Source organism: Bactrocera neohumeralis, chromosome 4 (genome assembly GCF_024586455.1).
Source record: "Bactrocera neohumeralis isolate Rockhampton chromosome 4, APGP_CSIRO_Bneo_wtdbg2-racon-allhic-juicebox.fasta_v2, whole genome shotgun sequence".
In the NCBI taxonomy this organism is placed as follows: domain Eukaryota; kingdom Metazoa; phylum Arthropoda; class Insecta; order Diptera; family Tephritidae; genus Bactrocera; species Bactrocera neohumeralis.
In genome coordinates, this window is record NC_065921.1 from 26,426,904 (window position 1) to 26,452,720 (window position 25,817).

A 25,817-nucleotide genomic window follows, 5' to 3' on the forward strand; every position below is an offset into this window, starting at 1 on the left:
AGTATATATACTCGTAAATGATTAGCATGATGAGCAGAGTCGATTTAGCCATTTCCATCTGTCCTCACCGTTCGTCTGTATAGGCGAATTAGTCATTCCGTTTTGGAGATATCGATCTGAAATTTTGTATATATGCTTTTCTCTGCAAGAAGTTGCTCATTCATCGGAACCGTCGATATCGGACCACTATAGCATATAGCTGCCATACAAACTTAGCGATCAAAATCCAGTCTTTGTATGGAAAACTTTTTCATTTGACGAGATATCTCCACGAAATTTGGCATGGATTATTAGCCAAAGCAAGGGTACATTTGCCGAAGAAATTTTTCAGATCGGGCTACTATAACATATGGCTGCCATACCAACTGATCGATAAAAATCCAGACTTTGTATGGAAAACTTTTTCATTTGACGAGATATCTCCACGAAATTCGGCATGGCTTATTAGCCAAAGCAAGGGTACATTTGCCGAAGAAATTTTTCAGATCGGGCTACTATAACATATGGCTGCCATACCAACTGATCGATAAAAATCCAGACTTTGTATGGAAAACTTTTTCATTTGACGAGATATCTCCACGAAATTCGGCATGGCTTATTAGCCAAAGCAAGGGTACATTTGCCGAAGAAATTTTTCAGATCGGGCTACTATAACACATGACTGCCATACAAACCGACAAATCAAAATCAATATTAAGATCTTTTATATGCTCTTATGCTGTAAGAAATGCACCTGTGAAGGTTATTATATCTTCGTTGTAGCCGAAGTTAATGTTTTGTCTTGTTTTAACATAAATTTTATATGATTAAAATAAATATTAAATATATCTTATAATAAATGATTGAGTATATATATTTAATAAAAATATATATAAAAGTAAGGAAACTTGTTGAGCTGGACTGCATATGTTGCACACAACTACATAAATTATTGCCTGAACACAACTTTTCTGAGTACTCGTTTGTAAATATTATTATATATTAGCTCCATATAAATGCATAATTTGTGCTTATTGTTGTTGTTACACAATTTTTTATGTGCAAAACTATTGCTATGTCTTATGAACTTAATTTTTAAACCAACCATTGCTGAGTATTTTCGAACGGAAGTGTTTTTCTTGTTGCACTTATACTAAAATATTTCTTTGTATATATGTATATGAATGGATGTATGTATGTATATGGCCAGTTGAAAGTAAGTACAGCTGCTGTTTCAATAGCACTTCACTTTTTTTCTCCACCACACGCGCTCTACATCATCGTTTTGCACTCGTACTCCACCAAACTGTGTTGAATACAATGATTGATTTCCGCAAAACTGGGACGTTCATTTGGTTTACGATTCCAACAACGACGCATTAAAGCATACACCGATAGCGGTGTATTGTCCGGACAGCTCAGCACGTTGCCTTCTTTGATGAACTTAATCACCTCTTCGTGTGTCAGCCCAAAGTAGGGTTGCAATGCGAACGAGAATATCTCCCACAAGCATATGCCATATGCCCAGACATCCGATTCAATGGAGAATTTGTTGTACAATATACTTTCGAGTGGCATCCAACGTATCGGTATAACATCATTCTCATCACCCTTATAGTAGTCTTGCAAGTATATTTTATGTGATAAACCGAAATCGGCAATTTTCACTTCCATTTGTTCGTTGATTAGACAGTTGCGTGTGGCCAAATCGCGATGTACAAACTTACGTTCGGACAAGTAAACCATACCGGCAGCAATTTGTGCCGCTATCTGCAGTAAGTGACCCTCATTCAATTCCTGACGATTGCGTTGTTGTATTTGATGCGTGGCATAGGGTGAACAGGCGCGTAAAAATTCACTTAAATCACCCGGTGACATGAATTCGAAGAGCAGACACATGGGTCGCCCCAAAGCGCATACGCCGAGCAGCTTAACAATATTGGCGTGGTCGAATTCAGCCAAGAGGCAGGCCTCACGTTCGAAATCCATCTGCATTTGATCGCTGGCGTCGTCTTTCAGCATTTTCACGGCGACCAGATAGTCATCGTTGCCGGGCACAAGACCAGGTGCTTTAGCCTACGCGATTATTAATTCAAATGTATTAATTGAATTATGCATTTTTTTATTACAAACTTACCTGAAACACCCTACCGAAAGCACCTTGCCCCAACGAACGCACATAGACGATATCGCCGCGCGGATATTCCAATTTCTCCAATTTGGTGTTTAAATTTGTTTTGGGCTCGGCTACACTGTGTACTGTTGCTGTACTTTTAATTGTGCCACACTTGTTGCTTATGGCCACCGCATTGTTCGAACCTAAAGTTTCTCTGCTCTCTGTCAAATTGCAATCGCCGCCGCCGCGCACCGAAACATTGCACTCGGAAGTTGGTACTGGTTGGCGTTGTTGTTGCGACGAAAATTCTTTGTGCTTGGATATCTTGTGTACTAGTAAAATAATCAAATGTAGCGCCACAATGCCAACGAAACCGATGCCGGCAAGTAGGAAGATCATGGATGGGGTGAAAAAAGTTTCCATTTTTATGGGTGTATTCAAATCTTTGGCAGTGAGATCAATATAGTCAGCTGTAAAGAAGCATTAAATGTTTATTAATAACATTTTATATAAATTTATTGTATATGCACTTACGGCAGAGTGGTATATCGCAGTGCTGCCAACGGACGGACTCATCGAGCGTGTAACACCATGGATAGGGTTCTTCGCCACCGGCATTACGGCAGAAATTTTCACCATTAGCTATTTGTGGAAACACCTGTGGCGGTTGGATATGTTTGTGCGGATGTTGTACGTCCCAGCGTTGACATGGCAAACCCGTTTTCGTTACATTTACCGTGCCGAGATAGTAACGGCCGTTGCCATTGCGACAATCGTCTATTAAAATTTAGTATAGTATAATATACATAAGAAGTGTAACATAAATATTAAGTTTATGTGTATGTTATACTTACAGCTTACTTCATCTTCTTTGAGCTCCGTTAATCCAATGTACGAGCAATTCGGTTTCTTTGCGGTGGCATTGTGTCTTGGTAGTACGCTACAGTTGGGTAAACGGAAATGCAAGCGACTCTTCAGAAATATATTACGCTCCTTCTTCTCCTCAATCAACACCCAATCGTTGTAGCAGAATTGTAGATGTGTCGCTGTGCAATCCTCATAGCATAACGGCACTTTTATTGTACGTCCATTTTCCCTCTGACAATGCGGGAATGCGTAGGCGCACAGCATTTTCTATAAAGAATGAGCAGATTAACTTCCTAAGCTTACGATAATACTTGTATTACAGGTGCGGGCACTCACCTCTGCCGCTTGTCGGCATAATCCCGTCAAGTCGGCAATTAATTCTTCCCACAATGCGGTTGTAATTTGCTCATTCTTCCAGCCGCCCGTCGGATCTTCACGACTATACCATACCTGTCCGCTTATATATTGCTTACAAATTATACCATTGTATGGCGCACAATAGCCCTTCTCCTCGTGCTCGTATTCGTGCAATCCAGCGGCATTCACGGCAGCGTGCTGATGTTGATGTCGCCCTCCCGCTGTTGTCCCACTATCTCCTTCGTGTGGCGTTTTCGAGGAAGTAGCGGCGGCATTGACGCTGTCGATTGTAAACAAAAATACCGCAGCCACCGCGAGCAAAACAAAAGTCCGAATAAAAAAACAACAAGCATCGATAAAGTGGCCCACAGCGAAATTGCCGCTTTTGCCACATTTCCTCTTAAGCTTAACACTAATAGGCGCACTGCTCCCCACACCCAGCGCCAAATGGCTTCTGGTGTTTTCTGTTAGTTGCGCCCCCTTTTGCACAATGCACGACCACTTCATCGTATCGCCTTTGCGTTGGAAAATGTGAAAAACCGTACTTTTCACTTATTTTTATGATGCCCTTTTAACATTTTAACTACAGAGTAGCTTTAATACCACTTTAATAATAAAATATTCTATTTTTAACAATTTTTGTACAATATTTTGCAGTTTAATTGTGCTGAAATTATTTTTCTGCCTTTGAAGACGCCTTATGAAGTGTGACTGACAATTGGGAGGATAATTGATAGTAGGCAATGTTAAGGGTGGTTTTTCCTTCAGTACAGGGATGTTTCACTGCACATAAAGGACTACACAAAGAGGAAGAAAAATACAGAGACTCAACAGCTGACTCCGCTACATTACACTATCAAGGAAATAGGAAGCAATATTTGTTTTACATGTTTTATTTGATATCCTTCATTAATGTTACACTATAAATGTGATTAAATTGCATATATACACGACATTTAATTACTTTCTTCATCGGGAATGGATTCCAAGCCCTGTGGGAATGAAAAAAAAAATATTTGTATGAATATCCAATAAGGGTGCCTATTTTTCAATTGTAACTGATAAACTAAACTTTTTCGAGTAAGTGAAATATTTAGAATTAAAGATAAAATAAATAGGAACCAAAAAATATATATTTGTATACATTTAAAAACATTGTTTTGCAGGAAATTTAAAAAATTAGATTCTCTAACAGGGAAAAGAATGCCCTTTCTACCATTTTCTATAAATGTTTTATAACAAAAGTAATATTATCAACGATATATGTATGTCGTCATGATGAAGACTGGAAAATATATGGATATATGTATATGTATGTTTACTAATTTACTGACATATTTTCATAAATTCGATTTAGTAATCATGAAAATTTAGTTTTTATTAAATTACTGATTAGTGTCCAATTAACAATTAATATCTACTTGCTATTGAATTTTGCTAATAAAACTGTCGGCACGGTAAATTGCAAAATCGAATTTATAGTTAGTAATTTCGTTTTTCAAAATCGAAAACTCCAAATATATCAATCAACTTTGAAAGTATTGCAAAAACTAATAGCACTCGAATCCTAACTTTTGCTTTTGTTGATAAACAAGCACTCGCTGAAACTATTATAATTTTCCAACTAGTTGATACTCACATTCTGAATGTATGGATTTTTGGTTAGTCTGCTGTCGCGTTGATACAAAATCCGGTCGAAACGTTCGTCCATATTGCGGCGGTAGGACTGTAGGATAGTTAAAAATACAATTTAATTAATTGATGTAGGAACAACTGTCATAAAGTGAACGAAATTAATTAATTTATAAACTGAATTAAAATACTAATATGTTGAAAAGATGCGAAGCACTACGATCCAGCACACAGTTATATAAGCTGACTGTGTCATCCGGAATATACTTCAACCAACATTTACTTACATTGCCAAGGGTCAATTTGTTAAGACCCCACATAGCGTACACAGGAACTGCAAGTACGACTGTGATAATGCCGGCTGAAGGTAAGATTTCGTACCACATTTTATTAGTTTGTTACTTTATGATTTGTAAAAGAACGAAACAACTTTCAACGAAATCTCACGCACCAACACAAACTTTTTTCACAATACTTTGACAGCGAGTAGCAGATATGACATTTCGATCAGCTGGCTGTGAGCTGTCAATAAAAAGACAGCAACGCTGCACACAAAGAATTTTAACGCCGACCAAGCAGAAATTGAGCTTAGTTATCGATAACACATCGTACTATATAGGAAAATTTTATTTACCCAATTCGAAAAAATTTTACTCGGAAATCAAGATACACAACTGGATTAGTTGTAGATATCTCTATCATTCTTCAAACAGATTGGAGTTAAGCAATGCTTCAAAGAGCATATTTTAGAAATTTGCAAAGCTATCCATAACAAAAAAGCTATCAAAAATACAGCAACAGTTCACAGTATTTTCACAAAAGTTGCGACACTTTTTTGTCTTTTTTTTTTGTACTACTTTTATATATACTTATTTCAAAATTCTCAGTGCGTTATTGAATGTTTATAACAATAAACTTGAGTTTAGAAATAATTGTTACGAAAATTATTGGGCTAATTAGAACAGCAGGATTCTCAAGGCGACATCTAGCGTAATTACATCCCAATTTTACCTGTCACCGGCCGCTATTTGTAAAACGGCAATTTGCAAAACAACAACAAATACAGTACCAACAAAGCTGACATCTACAAAACGGTGACAATTGCTTTTCATCGTTCGTTTCATAGACGGCAGAAAAAATTGTTGATTAGACATTTCGGACGGACAATTTATTGTCAATTAGGTTTAAATTAGTTAAAATCAACATTACTATAATTTATTGCTTTTTTGCCCACACAAAGGTGCTATAAAAACGGCAGCAAATTCAAGCAGATTTGTAAAGAGCCTGCGTACAACCAGAGGATACGTAACGATTAGTACCGTTGTTAATCAGCAGCTAACTAAAGGTGAAAAGGTAGAGCAGGAGCAGCCAGAAGCAACAATGGCGGCGAGTAATAGCAGTGGTATCATTGAAGCCACTTTCCCGAGCGGCGCATTGGTGCCCAAAGCTGAAACAGGAGTTTTAAATTTCTTGCAAAAGTATCCCGATTATGATGGGCGTGACACCGTGATCGCCATTTTCGATTCAGGCGTTGATCCGCGTGCATCAGGTTTGGAGGCAAGTAATTTTTTGTTTTAAAATTTAAAATTTAGAGGTTATGATTTAGTTTATTAATTAAACATTTTATGATATATATTTTTTTCATATTTTCAATAGACTCTATGTGACGGTAAATCTGTGAAGGTGATCGAGCGTTTTGACTGCACGGGTTGTGGTGACGTTGACATGTCCAAAAAGGTTAAAGCCAATGATAAAGGCTTCATCACGGGCTGTTCTGGACGCCAACTTAAAGTAGGTGCATATAGTTTGGAATAAATTAATGTTGATTGGCTGTCGCGAAAAATAACAGTTATACAAAAAAAGTAATATTAATTTTGTGAAAATTAAAATGCGTACGTATGCATATTATATGACACAAAATAACGTCGCGTTAATAAAATTTCGAATGATTAAGCATTTTAACACTAATAACCGGATCGGCCTGCTTAAAATTTATATCTACTTAAGTGCATTTGCATATGTGTGTGTACTTATCTGCTTATATCAAAAATCTAATAATACTTCATTCGCAATTACATGGTGCTCTTTGTTTTGTTTATTTTTGTCATTATACGCTTATAGTATATTATAATTGCAATTCATCTTATCTATATCTGATCACTATTGTAGTTGTCACCGCAAATGACTGCTTCTAACACTGCCAGCGGCGAATATCGTATTGGTATGAAAAACTTCCATGACTTGTGCCCATTCAAAGTGAGAGAGAACATAACCAATTTTTACAAAACCAAGGATTGGGATGGCCCTAATAAACTGGCCACTGCGGCAATTGCACGCAAAATCAGCGAATTCGAAGCGCAAAACTCAGGTTTCTGGAGTAAAATATAACGTTTTCATATTTGATCTATAGCATAAATTCATCCGCAGATTTAACGAAATTGAGCTGGGATAAGAAATTGATTAAAGAAGATTTAGATAACACTTTAGAAATGTTAAACAATTATGAGAAGATATACAAGGACATAAGAACAACCTATGACTGTGTTTTGTATCAGACCGCCAACGGTTGGCAGGCAGTCGTGGATACTACAGAAAAGGTGCGAATAGAAAGTGATGAACAAAGAAAAGTTTCTAAAATAATTTTTTTTTGATAATATTTAGGGTGATCTTGAGAACGCGTTGCATCTTGGCGAGTATACGAAGACGCACGAAATAAAGAATGTTGATGACTTCTTCTCCATATCGATGAATGTGCATGATAACGGCGATGTGCTCGAGATTGTGGGCATGTGCTGTAAGTGAAAATATAAACAAACGTATTTTAATTCTTATTTATTCATGCCTTCGGCCAACATTTTCAGCATCACATGGCACACATGTCGCTTCCATTGCCAGTGGCAATCACGCGTCCAAGGATGTCGACGGCGTTGCGCCAAATGCACGCATTGTCTCGATTACAATCGGTGATGGGCGTTTAGGTTCGATGGAGACCGGCACAGCGCTTGTGCGTGGCATGATGAAAGTTATGGAATTGTGTCGCTCCGGCACCAAAATAGACGTGATCAATATGAGTTATGGCGAACATGCGCACTGGTCTAATGCCGGGTAAGTTGCACGATTCGTCGTTTATGTTTATAATGATATTAAATTATTTATTATACCGATTTTCAAAATTGTACCAAAACGAATCTACTTTGAAATTTAAATTGAATTGAATTTTACAAAAACAAACACCATAAATATCAAAAAGTCAAATATATCAATATGAAAGTCCTTTGATTGTCGATAAGAAACGTAAAAGGAAACGGAAAGCCTACATGAGGTAATATATTTCCAGCCTTTTCTTTCATTGTTAGACGTATGCGCACACATTTTGATTAACATTTTTAATTGAATTGTGATTAACAGTGCGTTTTGTTGCACGCAACCACAAATACTAGCAAAATTTCAAAGTAAATTCATTTGTTGTTGCCTTAAAAGCAATAGTTTCTGTGTTAATTGATTAATAAATAATTAGATTTTTTTTTTTATTATTGTTGCCTCATGTTGATTTTCCGTGCTCGTAAATACTAAAATTCACAATTTTTTTAATGTTTATTCTGTTTCTTTGTTGTTTTTGTTTTATTTAGTCGCATCGGTGAGCTAATGAGCGAAGTTGTGAATAAATACGGTGTTGTGTGGGTAGCCTCTGCCGGTAATCATGGACCAGCTTTGTGCACTGTTGGCACGCCACCCGATATTAGTCAACCTAGTTGTATTGGTGAGTAAAAAAACACAGTAAATTTATGTTTTATATTGAATTTTTTAATGTTAAAAAATATTAAAATGTTATGAAACAAGATTAATTTGAATTTTTTGATAAAAAATTAAAATCTAAATTAAAAAGGTTTTATGAAAATTTTAAATTAAAAAATTATTAAAATTTTATGTTCAAAAAAATAAAATTATTTTTATAGTAGCATAAAATTTTTTGTTACACATTTAAGTTAAAAAAAATAAATAAAATTTTACTTAAAATAAACACATTTTATATTAAAAAATTCAATAAGCATTGATTAAAAATTTAATTTATACATATGTATATAAAAAATTATTAAAACTTTATGTTCAAAAAAATAAAATAAATATTGATTAAAAATTAAATTTATATATAAAAAAATTAATTAAGCTTTATATAAAAAATGTGTATTAAAAAATGTAAAACTTAAATTTTATTAAATAAATTAAAATGGTATATAATAAAATAATTTACATTTTGTTCAAAAATGATTCAAATTTTATAAAAAAATTAAAACTTGATTATTTTTTATATAAAAAAATTAAAATTTTATATTAAAAATTAAAGTAAAAATTTTATAAGAAAAGTTTTAACTAATAATTATTTCAAAAAATTGAAAAGGAATATTAAAAAAAATTTAAAATTAATGTTTTATATCAAAAAAGAAAAAATTTAAATACTATATGAAAAAATTTAGATTAAAATGTAAAAGAAAATCAAAATTTAAATTTTTATGTAAAAAAATATAAATTGAAAAAATTTAGTTTAAATTAAAAAAAATTAAATTTAACGTAAAAAAATATTAAAAAAATTAAAAATCTTTATTCAAAAATCTGAAATAATATTTTATACCAAAAAATTAAATTTTTATAAAATAATTAGAATTTTATTAAAAAAAAATAAAAATAAAATGTTTATAAAAAAAGTTTATTAAAATTTTACAAAAAAAATTAAAATTGTATAAAAAAATTAAATTGAAATTGTATATTAAAAAAATTAATTAATTAAAATTAATTTTGAATATATTTTTTTATATTCACTTAGGTGTTGGCGCTTACGTCTCGCCGCAAATGATGGAAGCGGAATATGTGATGCGTGAAAAATTGCCAGGCAACGTCTACACATGGACATCACGTGATCCCTGTATTGATGGCGGTCAAGGCGTAACGGTTTGTGCGCCCGGCGGCGCTATCACATCAGTGCCACAATTTACAATGAGCAAATCGCAATTAATGAATGGCACCAGCATGGCAGCACCGCATGTGGCGGGCGCAATTTGTACGTATATAATTTTTAATAAATATTTTTATTTTTTTAATATTTTACAAATTTTTTTAATTATAATTTTTGAATGTTTTTATTTTACATATCTAAATTTTTTAAAAATTATTCAAATAATTGTTTAATTAATTTTTTGGAATTTTATTTTTTTTTTAGTATTTAAAAAAACTTTTTTAATATTTTTAAATTTTATTGATTTTCAGTTAATTTTTTTTTAATTTTATTAATTTTTTTGTTAAGATTTTAAGAAAAATTTTAATTATTATTTTTAAATGTTTTAATCTTTTATATGTATATATAATTTTTTAAAAACTATTTAAAATTTTGTTAATTAATATTTTTTAATTTTAATATTTTCTATTAACTGCTTTAAAAATTTTTGACAATGTTTTTAATTATAGCTTTGGATTTTTTAATAAATTTAAAATTGTTTTTTAATTTGTTTAATTAATTATTTTAAAATTATAAGTAAAATTTTTAAATCTTTTTAAAGTATTTTTTAAAATTTTTCCACCTACTTCCAGCGATTCTAATTTCCGGTCTCAAACAAAAGGGCATTAAGTATTCCCCCTACAGTATCAAGCGTGCCATCACCAATACTGCCACCAAACTCGGCTACGTCGATCCATTTGCCCAAGGCAGCGGTTTGCTGAATGTGGAGAAGTCGTTTGAACATCTCACACAGCACGCTGAAGCGTCTGAGAATATGCTGCGGTACGAGCACTTAATTTATTGGCACCATATATTTTGATTTATTGCCTTGAAATTGCAGATTCGCTGTGCGTTGTGGCGCACAAGCCGCTAAAGGCATACACCTACGCCAGGGCGTGCTGAAGAAACCAATCGAACAGGACGTTTCCATCGAGCCAGTATTCTTTAATGACCTGGAGACTGGTTGGTTTATTTTATTTTTTTTTTGTTTAGATTTTTTTAACATCATAAATTGTTGCTTTATTTTCTTTAGAACCACATCAAAAGTTCAACTTTAATATGCGTTTGAATTTGATATCCTCACAACCGTTCGTGCAATGTGGCGCTTACTTGGATTTGAGTTATTCATCGCGTTCCTTGACCGTCAAGATTGATCCCACAGGCCTGCCGCCCGGTGTACACACGGCAAAGTGAGTGTTTTGAGCAACGGAAGAGGGAATAGTAAAGGTTTTTATACTCTTGCAGTTGCTACAGAGTATTTTAGTTCTGTTCACCTAACGGTTGTACGTATCAAATAAAACTAAGCGAGATAGATACGGGGTTATATGTATATAAATGATCAGTATGACGAGAAAAGTTGAAATCCGGTTGTCTGTCCATCCGTCCGTGCAAGCTGTAACTTGAGTAAAAATTGAGATATCTTGATGAAACTTGAAATGCAGGTTTATTAATACAAAAAAAAAAATCGAGTTCGTAGATGAGCGTAATCGGACCACTGCCACGCCCACAAATCGCTATTAACCGAAACAAAGTGCTATAACTATTCATTATATTAGGATATAAAGCTGTAACTTGGTACAGAGGATCCCCGTAATCTGTGGATACAATTTTTTGAGAAAGTGGGCGTGGCTCCGCCCTCCATAAAATTTAATGTACATATCCCCTAAACCACTTAAGCTACAACAACCAAATTTGTTGAGTAGAAATGTTATAAGAACTTCTATCGACAGTGTGAAAATGGATTAAATCGGAGGATAATCCCTTTCACTCCTCATGTAACGGTACTGTTCAAAACTACTAAAAGCGCGATAAATCAATAACTAAATACATCAGAGACATTAAATTTTACCAGCAGGATGGTATTCTAGAGCTTTATAGGAGCTAATGTGAAAATTGGACAATGGGCGTGAAACCGCCCACTTGTTGGTGAAATCCCATATCTAGCGACCCGACTAATCGATTTCGACAAAATTTGGTACATAGCATTCTTATTACATTCATGTGTCACGTTGTGAAAATGGGCGGAATCGGACAATAACCACGCCTACTGACCATATAGCACAATTTTAAACTTCACTTGATTCGTTCAGTTTCCATTACACAAACCAAGATGCAATTAATACGAATAATATCTTAAGTGTGTGCCACCTTATGACCAAAAATTGTTTAAATCCAACAAACATTGTTCAAGCCCCTAGGTACGAAATATTTGAACCCCAGTACCTATAGTTGACTTTTGACCGGAAATCTCGGTGAAGAAATGAGATATATAATTGAAATTCAGGGATATTAATTCTTTGACAATAATATGTCCGTGTGTCAAATATGGGTTGAATTGAACCAATACTTCCCTTAGCCCCCATATACCTAATATAAAGATTTTCGAACTTCCGGGTGACTTTGTACCGCATATATCGGCCAATATGTGAGTTCTCCAATGAAAATAAGAGAGCGTGTTTTATTCACAACGGTCAGTTATTTTATGTGCCTAAAATACTTTTATATATATTTTTTAATTTTTATTTTTTTTTAATTTTTATTTTTTTTATTATTTTTTTAATTTTTATTTTTTTATTGTTTTTGAATTTTTATTTTTTTTATTTTTTTTGATTTTTTTATTTTTTTTTTTTTAATTTTTTTTTTTTTTTTTTTATTTATTTATTTTAATTTTTTGTTTTTTATTTTTTTTATAATTTTTTTTTTAATTTTTTTTTTTTTTTTTTTTTTTTTTTTTTTATTTTTTTTTTTTTATTTTTTTTAAATTTTTTTTTTTTTTTTTTTTTTTTTTTTTTAAATTTTTTTTTAATTTTTTTTATTTTTTTTTTTTTTTTTTTTTTTTTTTTTTTTTATTTTTTTTTTTTTTTTTTTTTTTTTTTTAAATTTTTTATTTTTTTATTATTTTATTTTTTTTTTTTATTATTATTATTTATTTTTTTTTATTATTATTATTTATTTTTTTTTTTATTTTATTTTTTTTTATTATTATTATTTATTTTTTTTTTATTTATTTATTTTTTTTTATATTTTTTTTATATATTCTACATTTTTTTATGTATCCGGTTAAGACCTATTGGTCTCATTAGAGCTTTTTTATGTGCATTTTTAGAGTTGTATTCCCATTTTTCATTTAATTAAAATTGTATTTATAATCTCAGCATATCTGCTTACGACTCCAATTGCGTGCAGAAGGGTGTGTTGTTCCAAATACCAGTGACCGTAGTGCAGCCACATGTCATCAACTGTAATGAGTCGGTCACCTTTCAATGCACATCAACCAAAAGCGATGGCAGCATTGAATTCCAACCAAACACCATACAGAGAGACTTCATTATGGTGCCACGCGGTGCTACATGGGCCGGTAAGTGGCTAGTTTGAGCATAAATATGTATATATATATATATTTTTTTATTATTACGTTTTGGCTCATATGCCTTTTAATACATCTAGATTTGTATCTAGATTTCTAATATCTGTATATATTTTTCTTTTTTGTTGTTGTTGTTTGCAGTTTTGCGTATGCGTTCCACCGACAAAAATCGCGAAAATCTTATTGGTAAATTCTTCGTACACACCATGCAAATCTTACCACGGTTGTCCTGTCGTGTCTTGGAGACTATGAAAATTTTGCCTGTGAATTCGGAAAATGACACCACTTTGCATTTCCTATGTCAGGTATGCCCAGCACATGAAATTATTTTCATTATTTCAATTAATACTGCTTACATAACCTTAGGAGGACAACATACTGGAGCTGTGCATTGCCAAATATTGGTCCAACTATGGCACAACGCATATCAAATACAGTTTGGAATTCCATGGCATCAAAGCGAACAACACGAATCCTTGTAAGTTTCACTTTAATTTCTGGGTGCTTGTAGATTTTTATACCGAGAACAGGGTATATTAAGTTTGTTATGAAATTTGTAACACTCAGAAGAAAACGTCAGAGCCTCTATAAAGTCGATTTAGCCAAGTCCGTCTGCGCGTTTGTATATAAGCGAAATAGCCCCATAGTTTTTAAGCTATCTATATGAAATTTTGCATACATCCCTTTCTCTCCAAGAAGCTCCTCATTTATCGGAACTGTCGATATCGGAGCCTACAAACTGAGCAATCAAAATCAAGTTCTTATATGGAAAACTTTTTATTTGGCGCGATATCTTCACACAATTTTGCTTGGATTATTGACGAAAGTACTGTTACAATTTCCGAAGAAATTGTTTAGATCGGACAGCTATATCATATAGCTGCCATACAAACTGAACGGTCAAACTTAAGTCCTTATATGGAAAACTTTATTATTTGACGCGATATCTTCACAGAATTTGGCATGGATTATTGCTCAATGTAACGGTCCAATTTCCGAACAAGTTTTTCAGATCGGACCATTATAGCATATACATAGTTGCCATAAAAACTGAGAAGGTTGTGTTTTCGTATAGCTTCGGTGCAGCGGATGTAAACATTTTTTCTTGTTGTTGTTTTTTATTGATTATTTTTTTAATGTTGCCATCTCGATTTCTCCCTTTAGACATCATGCCCGCTGCGCGTGGCATACACAAGCTTGATTTTGTCGCTTTGAAGAGCGAAGACTTGCAACCACAAATCCAACTGAAGACTGCCGCCGTTGTATTGCGTCCCACTGAAGCGAAAATCACGCCACTCAGCGCACTGCGCGATGTCATACCCGAGGGTCGTCAAATCTATCAGAACATGTTGACGTTTGTGCTGCAAGTTGCGAAAGCGCAAGAAGTAGCCGTCTATGCGCCACTCTTCAATTCGCTACTCTACGAAGCCGAATTCGAATCACAGCTCTGGATGATGTTCGATGCGAATAAAGCGATGGTCGCCTGCGGCGATGCACACTCACACAAGGTCTACACGAAGTTGGAGAAGGGCGAATACACGATTAAATTGCAATTACGCCACGAGAAACGCGATCTGCTGGAGAAAGTGTACGAGGCGAATATGGTGGCGCTCTTCAAATTGTCCAACGCCATTAATATGGACTTGTATGATCATTATAATAATTGTTTGACCGGTCGGCGCAAGTTTACCAACTGTGTGCTCAAGGACACACCCGCCAAGGTGCTCTACGTGGCACCCTTGCCGCAAGAGAAGCTGACCAAAGCGAATTTGCCGGCAAACACTGCTTGGTTGGCCGGTACAGCGACCTTGGCCAAAGATGAGGCGGTGCGTCGTGTCGATTCATATGACTTCACCTACTACTTGAATCCGCCGGAGAAGAAGAATGGTAACGGCAGCGCGGGCGGCAATGCGGGCAGCGGCAATAACTCCGCAAATGCAAGTAAATCAAAAACCAATATCACCGTGCCGAACGCATCGGTGAACACATTGAGCTCGCTGAACACCGATGTTGGTGACACGGTGACGGCGTCGGGCGATGGCGCGGCAGCGTCGGGTGCTAACTCCAGCCCCGCTGCGGGCACTTCGTCGCCGAAGAAAATGACCACGGACGAGTATGCCGAGGGTCTGCGCGACTTCCAATGCATGATGATCTCCAAATGCGGTGAGTGCCCGGCCAAAAGCGCTCTTTCAAACTGTTTGTAATGCATTATATGTATGTTTTCGTTTTCAGAGATCGGCAAGGCTGAGGACATTTACGACGAGGTGATTGCCGCGCATCCCAAGTATTCGTTGGCGCATGTGCTCTTCATGCAAAATATCGAAAGCACTGAATACAAACCCTTGCTGCCGCACGCGTTCGTCAAAATGGTGAACTCGAATGTGGACGAAGATGCGCACAAAGAGGAAATGTTGAGAATACGCACCGCCTTGGAGCGTGTGTCGCAGCTGGGTGGCTATGTTATAAATGACATGAAGAGCGAATATGATGAGTTGCTCGCCTATTATGGTCTCAAGAGTGACACCCGTCCGGATGCCAGTAAAATTAAAACGTAAGTGTGAGCGGTTCTAACCTCAAACGTTGAAATATTTTACTTTAATTTTGTTATTTATTTTTTTATGTTTTTAAATTTATTTTTATTGTTTTTTAATTTTTTTATTTTTAATTTTTTTATTTTTAATTTTTTTTTATTTTTTAAACTTTTTTATTTTTTAATGTTTTGAATTTTTTTAAACTCTTTTTTTAATTATTTAATATTTTCAAAATTTTTATTTCTTTAAATTAAAAAAAAAAAATTATTTTTATATACTGTTCTTTTGTGTTTTATTTTTTTAATATTTTAATTTTTAAATATTATTTTTTTAATTCTAAATATTTATTTTTTAATTTTTTTTTTAATTTTATTTATTTTTTATATTTTTTGTTTTGTTTTTAATTTTTATATTTTTTAACCTTTTTTATTTATTTTTAAATATTTTTATTTTTTTTTTTTTTTTTTTTTTTTATTTTTTAATTTTAATTTATTTATTTTTTTATTTGTTTTAATTGTTATTTTAATTTAATTTTTTTTTTTTTATTATTTACTATTTAATTTTATTTTATATTTTATATATTATTTTTTGTCTTTTTAATGTTTTGAATTTTTTTTTTAAACTCGTCTTTTTAATTATTTCATTTTTCAAAATTTTTATTTCTTTAAATTTAAAAAAAAAAAAAATTATTTTTATATTTTTTTTTCTGTTTTTTTATTTTTTTTTTTATTTTTTTAATATATTTTTTATATTTTTTTATTTATTTTTTTTATTTATTTTTTTTACATTTTTTTAATTTAATAAATTTATTTTTTGTATGTTTTATTTATTTTTTAATTTTATTAATTTTTTAATTTTTTTTAATATTTTTGTTCTAAATATTTTTTTGAATACTTTTTTTAATTCTGTATTTTTTGAATATTTGTTTTTCTCATTTAAAATTTTTTTAATGTTTTCTTTATACAGAAATATGGACAAGAAAAAGGCGAATTTGTTGGAGGCTTTGGCCAGGAGGGGTGTGGCCAAAATCAAGATTAGCATTATCGATGGCAATATGAAGGATCACTTGGATGAATTCAAAGACATCTATGTGGAGATAATCAAGCTGTCGGACCCCACTGATTCAAAGGTGCGTATAGCAGTACCTTGTCAAATTTTCTGTAGGCTTATGATAACATCTTTCATATTTCTTTTATTTTAGGTCATCAACTTCACGCTGTGGCACGCCTATGCGAATGCTCAATACGGTCGCATGTTCAAAATATTGCAGAAAATGTACGATGATAAGCGTCAACGTGAGATACTTGAAGAGTTGAATGCGCTGGCTGGCTCTTTGGGTTTCGCGCATGTGCAGACTGCCATCCAACGTATAACTGTAACCGCATATCCGAACAGCTTCCGTATATTCTAAAAAAAATAGCAAAACAGCAAAATATATAAAAAATTTCAGTAAAGTAGCAAATATCCTGCTCGGCAGAGCGAAGTCTACGCACAGCATAATTCAATACGTTAAAATAATTAAAAAAAACACAAGGAATATACTATCAACTTATACATATATATATATAGTTCATATGTTTTCATCTATGTATGTATGTATGTAAGATTATCTTTCTTAAGAAAGTGTGTATTAAGTTTCTCTGTTTAAATTGTTCTTCAGCACTTGTATTGTAAACGTAAAATTTAGCCCATGAATATACTTGTAAACTCCTCAGCAAGCTAAAAAAAAGTAAAATTAAACAATTTTTATTACTCAAAAAAGTAGCGGTTTTTCATTCCAATTATAAGATTGCTACTAAGTGGTTTTTACCGAACAAATTTTCATCATTAAGATTAATATAATATGTGGAAGCAGTCTGAAGTTCAACTCGTATTTCCGAAACGCTCTCCACGCTACGTTCGCATTAATCATGATTCGTCATCGCCTGGCCAGTGCAGCTGCTATCTCTTGATTCGCTGAACTATGTCAATGTCGCCGTATATCTCGTACAGCTCATCGTTCCAACGACTGCGGTATTTGCCATTGCCAATGCCCAAAGGACCATAAATCTTCCGCAAAAAAAAATATTTTCCAAAATTTGGCGCATGTTGAAAATCTGATCGGTTATAGATTTTTCAGATCTAATACCACACTGATAAGGTCCAACAGCTCGTTGAAAGTGAGCTTCAGTCTTTCACACACTACGCTCAATAAGAACTATGCCATAGTAAGGAGGCCTATCCCACGGCAATTGGCACAGATTATGGGGTCCCCTTTTCGCAGAGCACACTTAGGTTCCAATCGTCGAGCATGCTTTCATCCGACTGTATCTTGCAAAGAAGCATTGTCAGTTCTTCGCCGCCGCATTTGAATAGCTCGGCCGGTAATTCATCAGCCCTTGCGGTTTTGTTGTTCTTCAGGGTAATTGCTATTTGAACCTCAAGACAGCAGGGTAATGGAACATCTATTCCATTGTCACCGCTTTCTCTGCACTGCGACACGACAGTGGTCATCTTATCAGCTGTTCTTTCGGCCTTTCCGAAAACCAATGGTTTCGCTTTCAGCTGTACGTAAGGTGTTTGAAATGCCATCCAACAGTTCCGATTTGCGAATGAGTGCTCTCATAGAGCAGGAGTGTAAATTGAGTTGATTATGATGACAAAATTAGATCTAACGGCTTTGGGGGCTGCTTTGAACATTTTCAAATGGTTACGATGTTGGTTGCAGCTAAAGTGAATCTGTCAATAAAAATGCTGGGATGAAGGCAGAGATAACCTCTTATAAATGTTGGTAATAGATGAGTACGAAAGGCTTCTTGAGAACTATAAACAAATTTATCGTCTCCGAAATTATCAATTGCCGAAAGTATCGATAAAATAATGAAAACCGTTGAGTGATGAATCTTCCAGCTTCGTATTCGACGCAGTACCCGCCGGGGGAAGCAGAGGAAGAGGAAGACCTCCACTCCGTTGGAAGGACCAAGTGGAGAAGGACCTGGCTTCGCTTGGAATATCCAATTGGCGCCACGCAGCGAAAAGAAGAAACGACTGGCGCGCTGTTGTTAACTCGGCTATAATCCTCGGCCAATTAAGAAGAAGAAGAAGAATAGATGAGTACGAAAGGCTTCTTGAGAACTATAAACAAATTTATCGTCTCCGAAATTATCAATTGCCGAAAGTATCGATAAAATAATGAAAATCGTTGAGTGATGAATCTTAATTCGGATTTGTACTGTCAACAGTTGGACCGTCTGAAGGCATCAATCGCCTAGAAGTGATTAGCTTTTGTCAATAGGAGAGGAATTGTGTTACATCAGGACCAGACAAGGCCACATAAATCTATAGTGACTCGACAGTAGCTTCGCGAGCTTGATTGGGAGGTTCTTTCTTAGACATCCACCTTATAGCCCGGACCTGTCACCGAAGTAGTTACTAACGGGGTTTTCAATAGGGACGCTACAAAATTAGACCGATAGAGACAGCAAACGACGCCATATTTTTAAACGTTCTTTTGACATTTCTCTTCAGTAAGATTTGCCATTTCATCGTGAAAAGATATACGATCCAACAACGAGTCGAAATTATTGATATTTACTACCGAAATTCAGAGTCAGTGGCCTCAACTTTAAGAGCGCTACGTCCAATTTATGGTCGTCATAATCGTTCTGTCAGATCAACAATTGAGGGTGTCGTGGAAAAATTTAAATCCACAGGCACAGCACAAATTGTTCTCGTACCAATGAGACAATGAAGTGCCGTACTTCTTCTTAGATGATCTATACTTTCGGTAATTTACTGTGTTTGGGAATCGCTAGAGCTCAATGATAACTGAATATTTTTGGCTTAAATTGGATGATATGGACTTGTACTATACGTGGTTCCAACAGGACTCCACAAGTCACACAGCGAATGTCACAGTGGATTTATTGTAAAGTAAGGTTGGTGAACGTGTTACCGCACGAAATGGCCCAGTCAGTTGGCCGCATCGGTCGTGCGATTTGACACCGTTAGACTATTTCCTGTGGGGCTACGTCAAGTCTATGGTCTTAACCAACAAGCCAGCGACGATTGATATCGAACGTGAAATTGCAGCAGTATCGGCCGATTTATGATTGAAAACCGTCGAAAATTGGGTTCAGCATCTGGACTTCTGCAAGCGTGCCCTTCGCAGGAATAAAGAAGTTCATTTTGAAGTGCCCTTATCGAAAAACCCTTTATGTGTTCCTGTCTATGCCGCAAGATTTTGCTGTTGAAAAATTCGTTTTCAAAAACGCTTGAGAAAATCGGCTATCGCAGTTTTTGGTCAATGGGGATGAGAATGTCTAAAAGTGTCATTATAAATTTAGAAAAGGCAACGAGTTATCGGTTAACATGTGTATATTTGACCTAAAATGATTTTTCCATATCTCTAATCTGCCCCTATTTTTCTTTTTCTGTAAATTCGTATAATTAAAAAAACCATCAAACACTTCAATTTTCACTATGTCATTTCCCAATGTTGTTCATTATTCCATAATTTAATTAAGAATATAAAAATAAGTATTTCTCCCAAGAACACATTCAATATCTCCACGCTGTCATTCAAACTCATTATTATCCAACGCTTGGCGAATGCAACCCGTTGCCAAATGCTGCTTCTGTGCCGCAATTCGCCGCGGCCGCGCTCGGCATGCTTCATTAGCGACCCCGTCGATGTTCGCGCCAACTTCGCTTCCGGTTCACATGAGCAACGAAATGAAAGTAATTAAAGCAAGAACCCCCAATTTTTCTTCACCAACTCAGCCGAGCAACCGAGAACACAGGAAAATGCATGCATAAATAATTAGTCCGTAATATTTCGGGTAGCGTTTCCATGAAATCTCCACTCCATGTGCGCATATGCAATGCTGCACGGCTGCACATCTGTGTTGCGGTGTGTCTTCTGTGTGCGTAATTAACCGAAAACCCAAGATAAATGATCCAGCATGGTGATCACTCGGCCGACCTACCTACCTATGCGCAGCGCCACTCCTTAGTCCGTTAGCTGTTGTTGTTGTGGCTGTTGCTTTTGTTTTTGTCGTGTGGCAGAAATTTTGGGCACGTGTGGCAAATAAAGCGAAACAATGTTGTTCTTGTTTCTTGAGTAATGGACAAGCGAGTTGGGTATACCATTCAGATCTTCTTTTACGCGTGGCTGCCTTTCTGGATCAATCGCAAAGAAGGTGTACTTATTTGTGGGGAAGTAGAAGTTAATGTTTATTGAAAGTTAATTCATTGAAAAAAAATTACTTTCGACTTAGCATTTTCTTCGTGTTAGGAGCGCTATGTTTCTTGTCTTGGGCACTGGTGAAAAACATCGTTACCACCTCCATTGTATATTCGTGGAAATAGTATCACAGTTCAATTAGCGTCGGAGGTAAATGATTCGTTGCCTCGTTCTGAACAACCTTCGACCTCTTCAAATATTAAAAAGATGAAGAATATGGTGTTTTCAAATCGTCAGGCAGGTGTTTGATAGATGGCAGGAGAGCTCGACATCTCTCGCGAGTCCGTTTGAATGATTTGGTGGATATTTTGGGTAAGAAACGCGTTCTTGTTCGACTCGTCTCGATAAAGCTTAACTTTTTTCAAAAAGAGTACCGTAAACAGATCTCTTTGGACGTGCTTGATCGTGCAAATTTCGATCCCACATTCATGGGGAACATTATAACTGGCGATGAGACACGGGTTTTTGAGTTTCACATGCAAACAAGTCGAAAATCATCGGAATGGAGGGGAAAAACGAGTCGAAACCGAAAAATCAACGCCGAAGCCGCTCAAAAAAAAAATCAAGGTGCTCATTGTGTTTTCGATACTCGTGGTTTGGTGCATCATAAATTTGTTCCGGAGGCACAGACAGTCAATAAAGAGTTCTATTTGGCCGTATTGAGGCGTTTGCGTGAGAACATTCGTCGAAAACGGCCGGACTTGTGGATGAACAATTCATGGATTTTACACGATGATAATGCACGATCGCATCGCGCCGCGATTGTAACCGAAATTAAAGCCAAAAATGCAATAATACCATCGATCAACCACCGTATTCACCAGATTTGCCTCCGTGTGATTTTTTCTTGTTTCCCAAACTGAAATTGACCGCTCCGCTGAAACCGTTTTCAATCGATAGAAGGGATAAAACAAAATTTGCTGAAGAAGCTGAAGACCATCCTAAAAAGTATTTCGAGGACTGGAAAAATGGTTTTCATAAGTGTGTTACATGTGATGAGGATTACTTTGAAGGCGACAAAATATCGGAATTGATGAATAATTAGAAGTATTGGATCTATAACCATATTCGTGCTTTTTGCCAAGAGATGGCGTAACTTGATTATTTTTCCATTGTTCCAATATTCCGAAAGAGCATTGGAAAGCGATAGTCCTTGTGCGACATTTGTAGTATAATGGTATTCATTTGAAGGATGAACTTTACTGAAAACATGTTTTCGCTGGGAGTTTTTCTTCATAAGCCGGAAGTCAGCACATTTTGGTGGAAGTTTATGATGAACATGCACTAACTGAGCCAACCTGTCAAAAGTGTTGATTTTGGCTTAGATAACGAGGCTTAAACAGGACAAAGTACATCCTGGGCGGCTAAAGAAGTTTGAAGTTGGGAAACTGAAAGCATTACTCGATGAAGATTGTTATCTAACACAAGATGAGCTGACACAATATTTGATAGTCAATCAGCCAACTATTTTAAAGCGCTTCAGAACCAAGGAAATTGATTACCATATTTAAACCAAGAGACGGTGAAAATACTAATACGAAACTCCTCAGAGAAAGAAATCATATGTAAATCTTACCTCATTATGAGTTTCAAAAACTGTGTGCAACTATTAATGGGAACACAAACACCAACAGCTCATCAAATGGAAACGAGCGATTGCCGAAACACACCCGGAATTTGCGATCAGGTACGATACAGTAATTTTCCAACATGACAACGACCGACCTCATGATGCAAGATCGTTTCAAATTTATTTGGAAAACAGTGGCTGGGAAGTTTTGCCTCACTCGCTTTATAGCCCAGATCTTGCCCCTTCTGACTATCATTTGTTCCGGTTGATGCAGAACGAGCTGACTGGAATATGGTTCACGTCATAACAGGGTATCAAAATTGGCTTGATTCATACTTGCCTGCCATGCTGGTGGAGTTCTCTTAGGATGGAATCCACAAATTGCCACAAAGATAAAGAAATGAAAAATACTATTATATATGTTTTTCTTAGTTATATACCCAATATATATATCAAATCTTGGTTATAGCACACGTTGTGCTCTTGTTCTTTAGCAGAATAATACCACATGCCATTTCATGCTATACTGTAAAAATTGGTCAATAAACCGCTTCCGCTGTGAAAAAATTTTACGGCAACCTAGTTATTTCTGCCTGTCATTAGACCAACAACCTTTTCTAGGCTGTGTAAGTAAAATTAATGAATTTTTTCTTTCGGTGCTCTTGCGCATACTTTTTGTAATCCTGCATGTCCCTAAGGTATTCCAACTCGCCCTGATCCGTCTGTTAGCCCTTTCGGGAATATCATTTTTATGATATTTGGTGTTTTCCGTATTTCCTGTTCTACTATTTCGTTTCCTGGAATTCCTTCGTGATCTGGAACACAATATACATACATCCAACCGTTTTCCGGCAGCCAGTACATCTACTGTCTACTTGCCTCTAAGGACATTCTCTGCTGTAATGCGATTTGAGATTATTGCCTTTATTGCCGTCTGGCTAATAAGAAGTATAAGCTTAAGTAAATCTATATACTGGTTAGGCTAGAAGGCTGATCCCTCAGTCCACCTGGAGTTGGATAACAGTTAACGGCAAACAATCTGAACTTATCACTAATCTTAGGTGTTAGATGGTTAGGTGTTTTATTTCTATTTCCTCTATTTAACCTTCATGTCTAAATGTATTACATTCGACATATGATTGATCTGGCAAAAGCAGGGAATCCTAGAGGAAGTGTTGTGATCATTCTATCTCATCTTCTTCCCAAGAGCTGATGCAGCTGCTTCCGGTAAGATGTTCAATCTCCATCTTCAATAGAACAGTGTCCAGTTAGACTCATTCAGATATTGAAAGGTGGACCTTGCTGAGTGCGAAGAGCTCGCCAGAACTCTTACGATTTATCCTGGGCTAGAATGACCTTACGACTGCACAGTTGTATAGCTGCACAGCTGGTTGACCAACTTTTGCTGAGCTGGTCTAAGGCCCAATAGTGAAGATGTGAACCAACGGAGCTCCTATCCGTTCCCATTTCGCAGTTATTGAGATTGAAGTACCTGTCCTAGCAAACTCATCAGCCTTACAGTTTCCTCAAATACCGCTGTGGTCTGGTACACAAACTTTTCTAATCATATAATAACTCGATGCTAGAAATAAGGAGTCTAGACATCCCTTCAAGTGTCTTGAGCGCACGATCAGCGAACTCAAAGCTAATATCGCTCCCCTACCATAAAGATAATAAAGAAGATAGTAAGCACTTTGAAGCAGTAGATGTACTGCTACCCTCAGCTACCTCCGATTGGAAGACGCTGCAGTGGTCAGCAGCCTAAAATTGGAGCAGAGTTTCCGACAGTGGACTCCTCTACCAACCCTTCCCGCAAGTTTTGATCCATCCATAACAAAGTTCACTAACCTCGAAACCGAGCCAAATTATCGTTATAATATATATTTTTATTTATTATAATATATATTTATATTATATTTATACCGGCTGTTTATATAAAAAATACTGACTGAGTCATTCATTTTATTATTTTTGACCGAACTACCCGAAGTTATTAAAAGAAAATATTTATTAGCATTGAACAGTGTTTTTCCGCAAAACATTTTATAACTGTTGTTTAATAAAAACATGATTTATAGAGAGATTTGGAAAATACCTATAATTAGTGTGGAATATATTATTTCACAGATTGTCACCAACAATGCCAGCCGCAAGAAACACGTTCCCCCGTGACGCAAGCGGCAACGCGCCGGCACGACGCCGCATAAAACATAAAATATATCACCAAAGAAATGACTGCATCTAAATTTAGACTTTGCGACTATAATAAAATATTTACTAAGTGGTCATAAATAAGTGTGTGTGTGTGTGCGCCATGCGCCAACAAAAAAGTAGCTAAAATAAAGACGAAGTGGCAACACGAATGAATTTTCATAGGCCTACACATATGTATGTATATGTATTTGTGTATATAAAAATATATCAATGTTTATACATATACTTATGAGAATGTAGAGATTTCAGGCCCTAAAGTTCGTTACGACATTTTCCCTATAACATTCTCGGCATTCCTTTTTGTCATATTCATTAAGGGATTTTTGAGTGAGTGATAATGACTTTCACGGTATACTTTGTCAGCCAAAAACTTGTAGCTGAGGTGGATTACATTTATATGGTACATACATATGTACATTTATTCATACATATATATTTCCTTTAGGAAGTGCATTCGAAGAACCGCATTTGCTTGCGATCCACAACATCCGAGATAATATCTACTGTGGGCAAAAAATAGTATGACTTTTTAATTGAAATTTCACGCGAAAACCCATTCGTCGAAATACGTTTCTAGGTTGGCATGACTCTCAGGGACATCTGTGCCAAATATCACATCAGAATAATCATTAGTCTGAAGTACATAATGTCCATTCGGCGATTTTTACGATGAGTGTAAGTATTCAACAAATAATGTCCATTAAGGGGTTACAAGGGTTTCTTCGGGTAAAAAAACAGCCTTTTTTCAAGAATTTTTGTCTCATATTAAAATTGAAATATTTTATTAGAATTTTTCATTGCTACAAACACACATTATTAACAAAGAAATTCTGAAATTTTTGGATAAAAAAATTCGGCGATAAGTGTTTGTCACGAGCAAGTGTTTTTGATTGGTACAAATTATTCCAAGAGGGTCGAGAACGCGTTGACGACGAACCACGACCAGGACGGCCATTAACATCAACTGATG

The 25,817-nt window shown here is 35.3% G+C and overlaps 3 protein-coding genes across 3 annotated transcripts; 1 reads left to right on the top strand and 2 right to left on the bottom strand.

Moving 5' to 3' along the window:
• Window positions 1–958: 958 nt before the first annotated feature.
• On the bottom strand, window positions 959–4,098 carry LOC126755377 (tyrosine-protein kinase transmembrane receptor Ror2). Its single transcript, XM_050467909.1, has 5 exons — window positions 3,299–4,098; window positions 2,950–3,229; window positions 2,630–2,872; window positions 2,117–2,565; window positions 959–2,055 (listed from the first exon to the last, which is right to left on the bottom strand). Exons 1-5 carry the CDS (start codon window positions 3,824–3,826, stop codon window positions 1,252–1,254), a joined length of 2,304 nt encoding a protein of 767 aa, XP_050323866.1. The 5' UTR covers window positions 3,827–4,098; the 3' UTR covers window positions 959–1,251.
• A 98-nt stretch (window positions 4,099–4,196) lies between these two features.
• On the bottom strand, window positions 4,197–5,445 carry LOC126755378 (uncharacterized). The gene is made up of 3 exons (XM_050467910.1): window positions 5,239–5,445; window positions 4,959–5,045; window positions 4,197–4,311 (listed from the first exon to the last, which is right to left on the bottom strand). The coding sequence occupies exons 1-3, from the start codon at window positions 5,335–5,337 to the stop codon at window positions 4,276–4,278; spliced, it is 222 nt and encodes a 73-aa protein (XP_050323867.1). The 5' UTR covers window positions 5,338–5,445; the 3' UTR covers window positions 4,197–4,275.
• Window positions 5,446–6,027: 582 nt separating this feature from the next.
• LOC126755118 (tripeptidyl-peptidase 2) lies at window positions 6,028–17,600 on the top strand. The gene is made up of 18 exons (XM_050467454.1): window positions 6,028–6,508; window positions 6,608–6,742; window positions 7,121–7,319; window positions 7,379–7,548; window positions 7,613–7,745; window positions 7,813–8,056; window positions 8,581–8,711; window positions 9,774–10,007; window positions 10,535–10,724; window positions 10,783–10,904; window positions 10,975–11,131; window positions 13,097–13,299; window positions 13,450–13,613; window positions 13,675–13,786; window positions 14,473–15,471; window positions 15,541–15,859; window positions 16,806–16,968; window positions 17,041–17,600. Exons 1-18 carry the CDS (start codon window positions 6,332–6,334, stop codon window positions 17,248–17,250), a joined length of 4,062 nt encoding a protein of 1,353 aa, XP_050323411.1. The 5' UTR covers window positions 6,028–6,331; the 3' UTR covers window positions 17,251–17,600.
• Window positions 17,601–25,817: the final 8,217 nt, after the last annotated feature.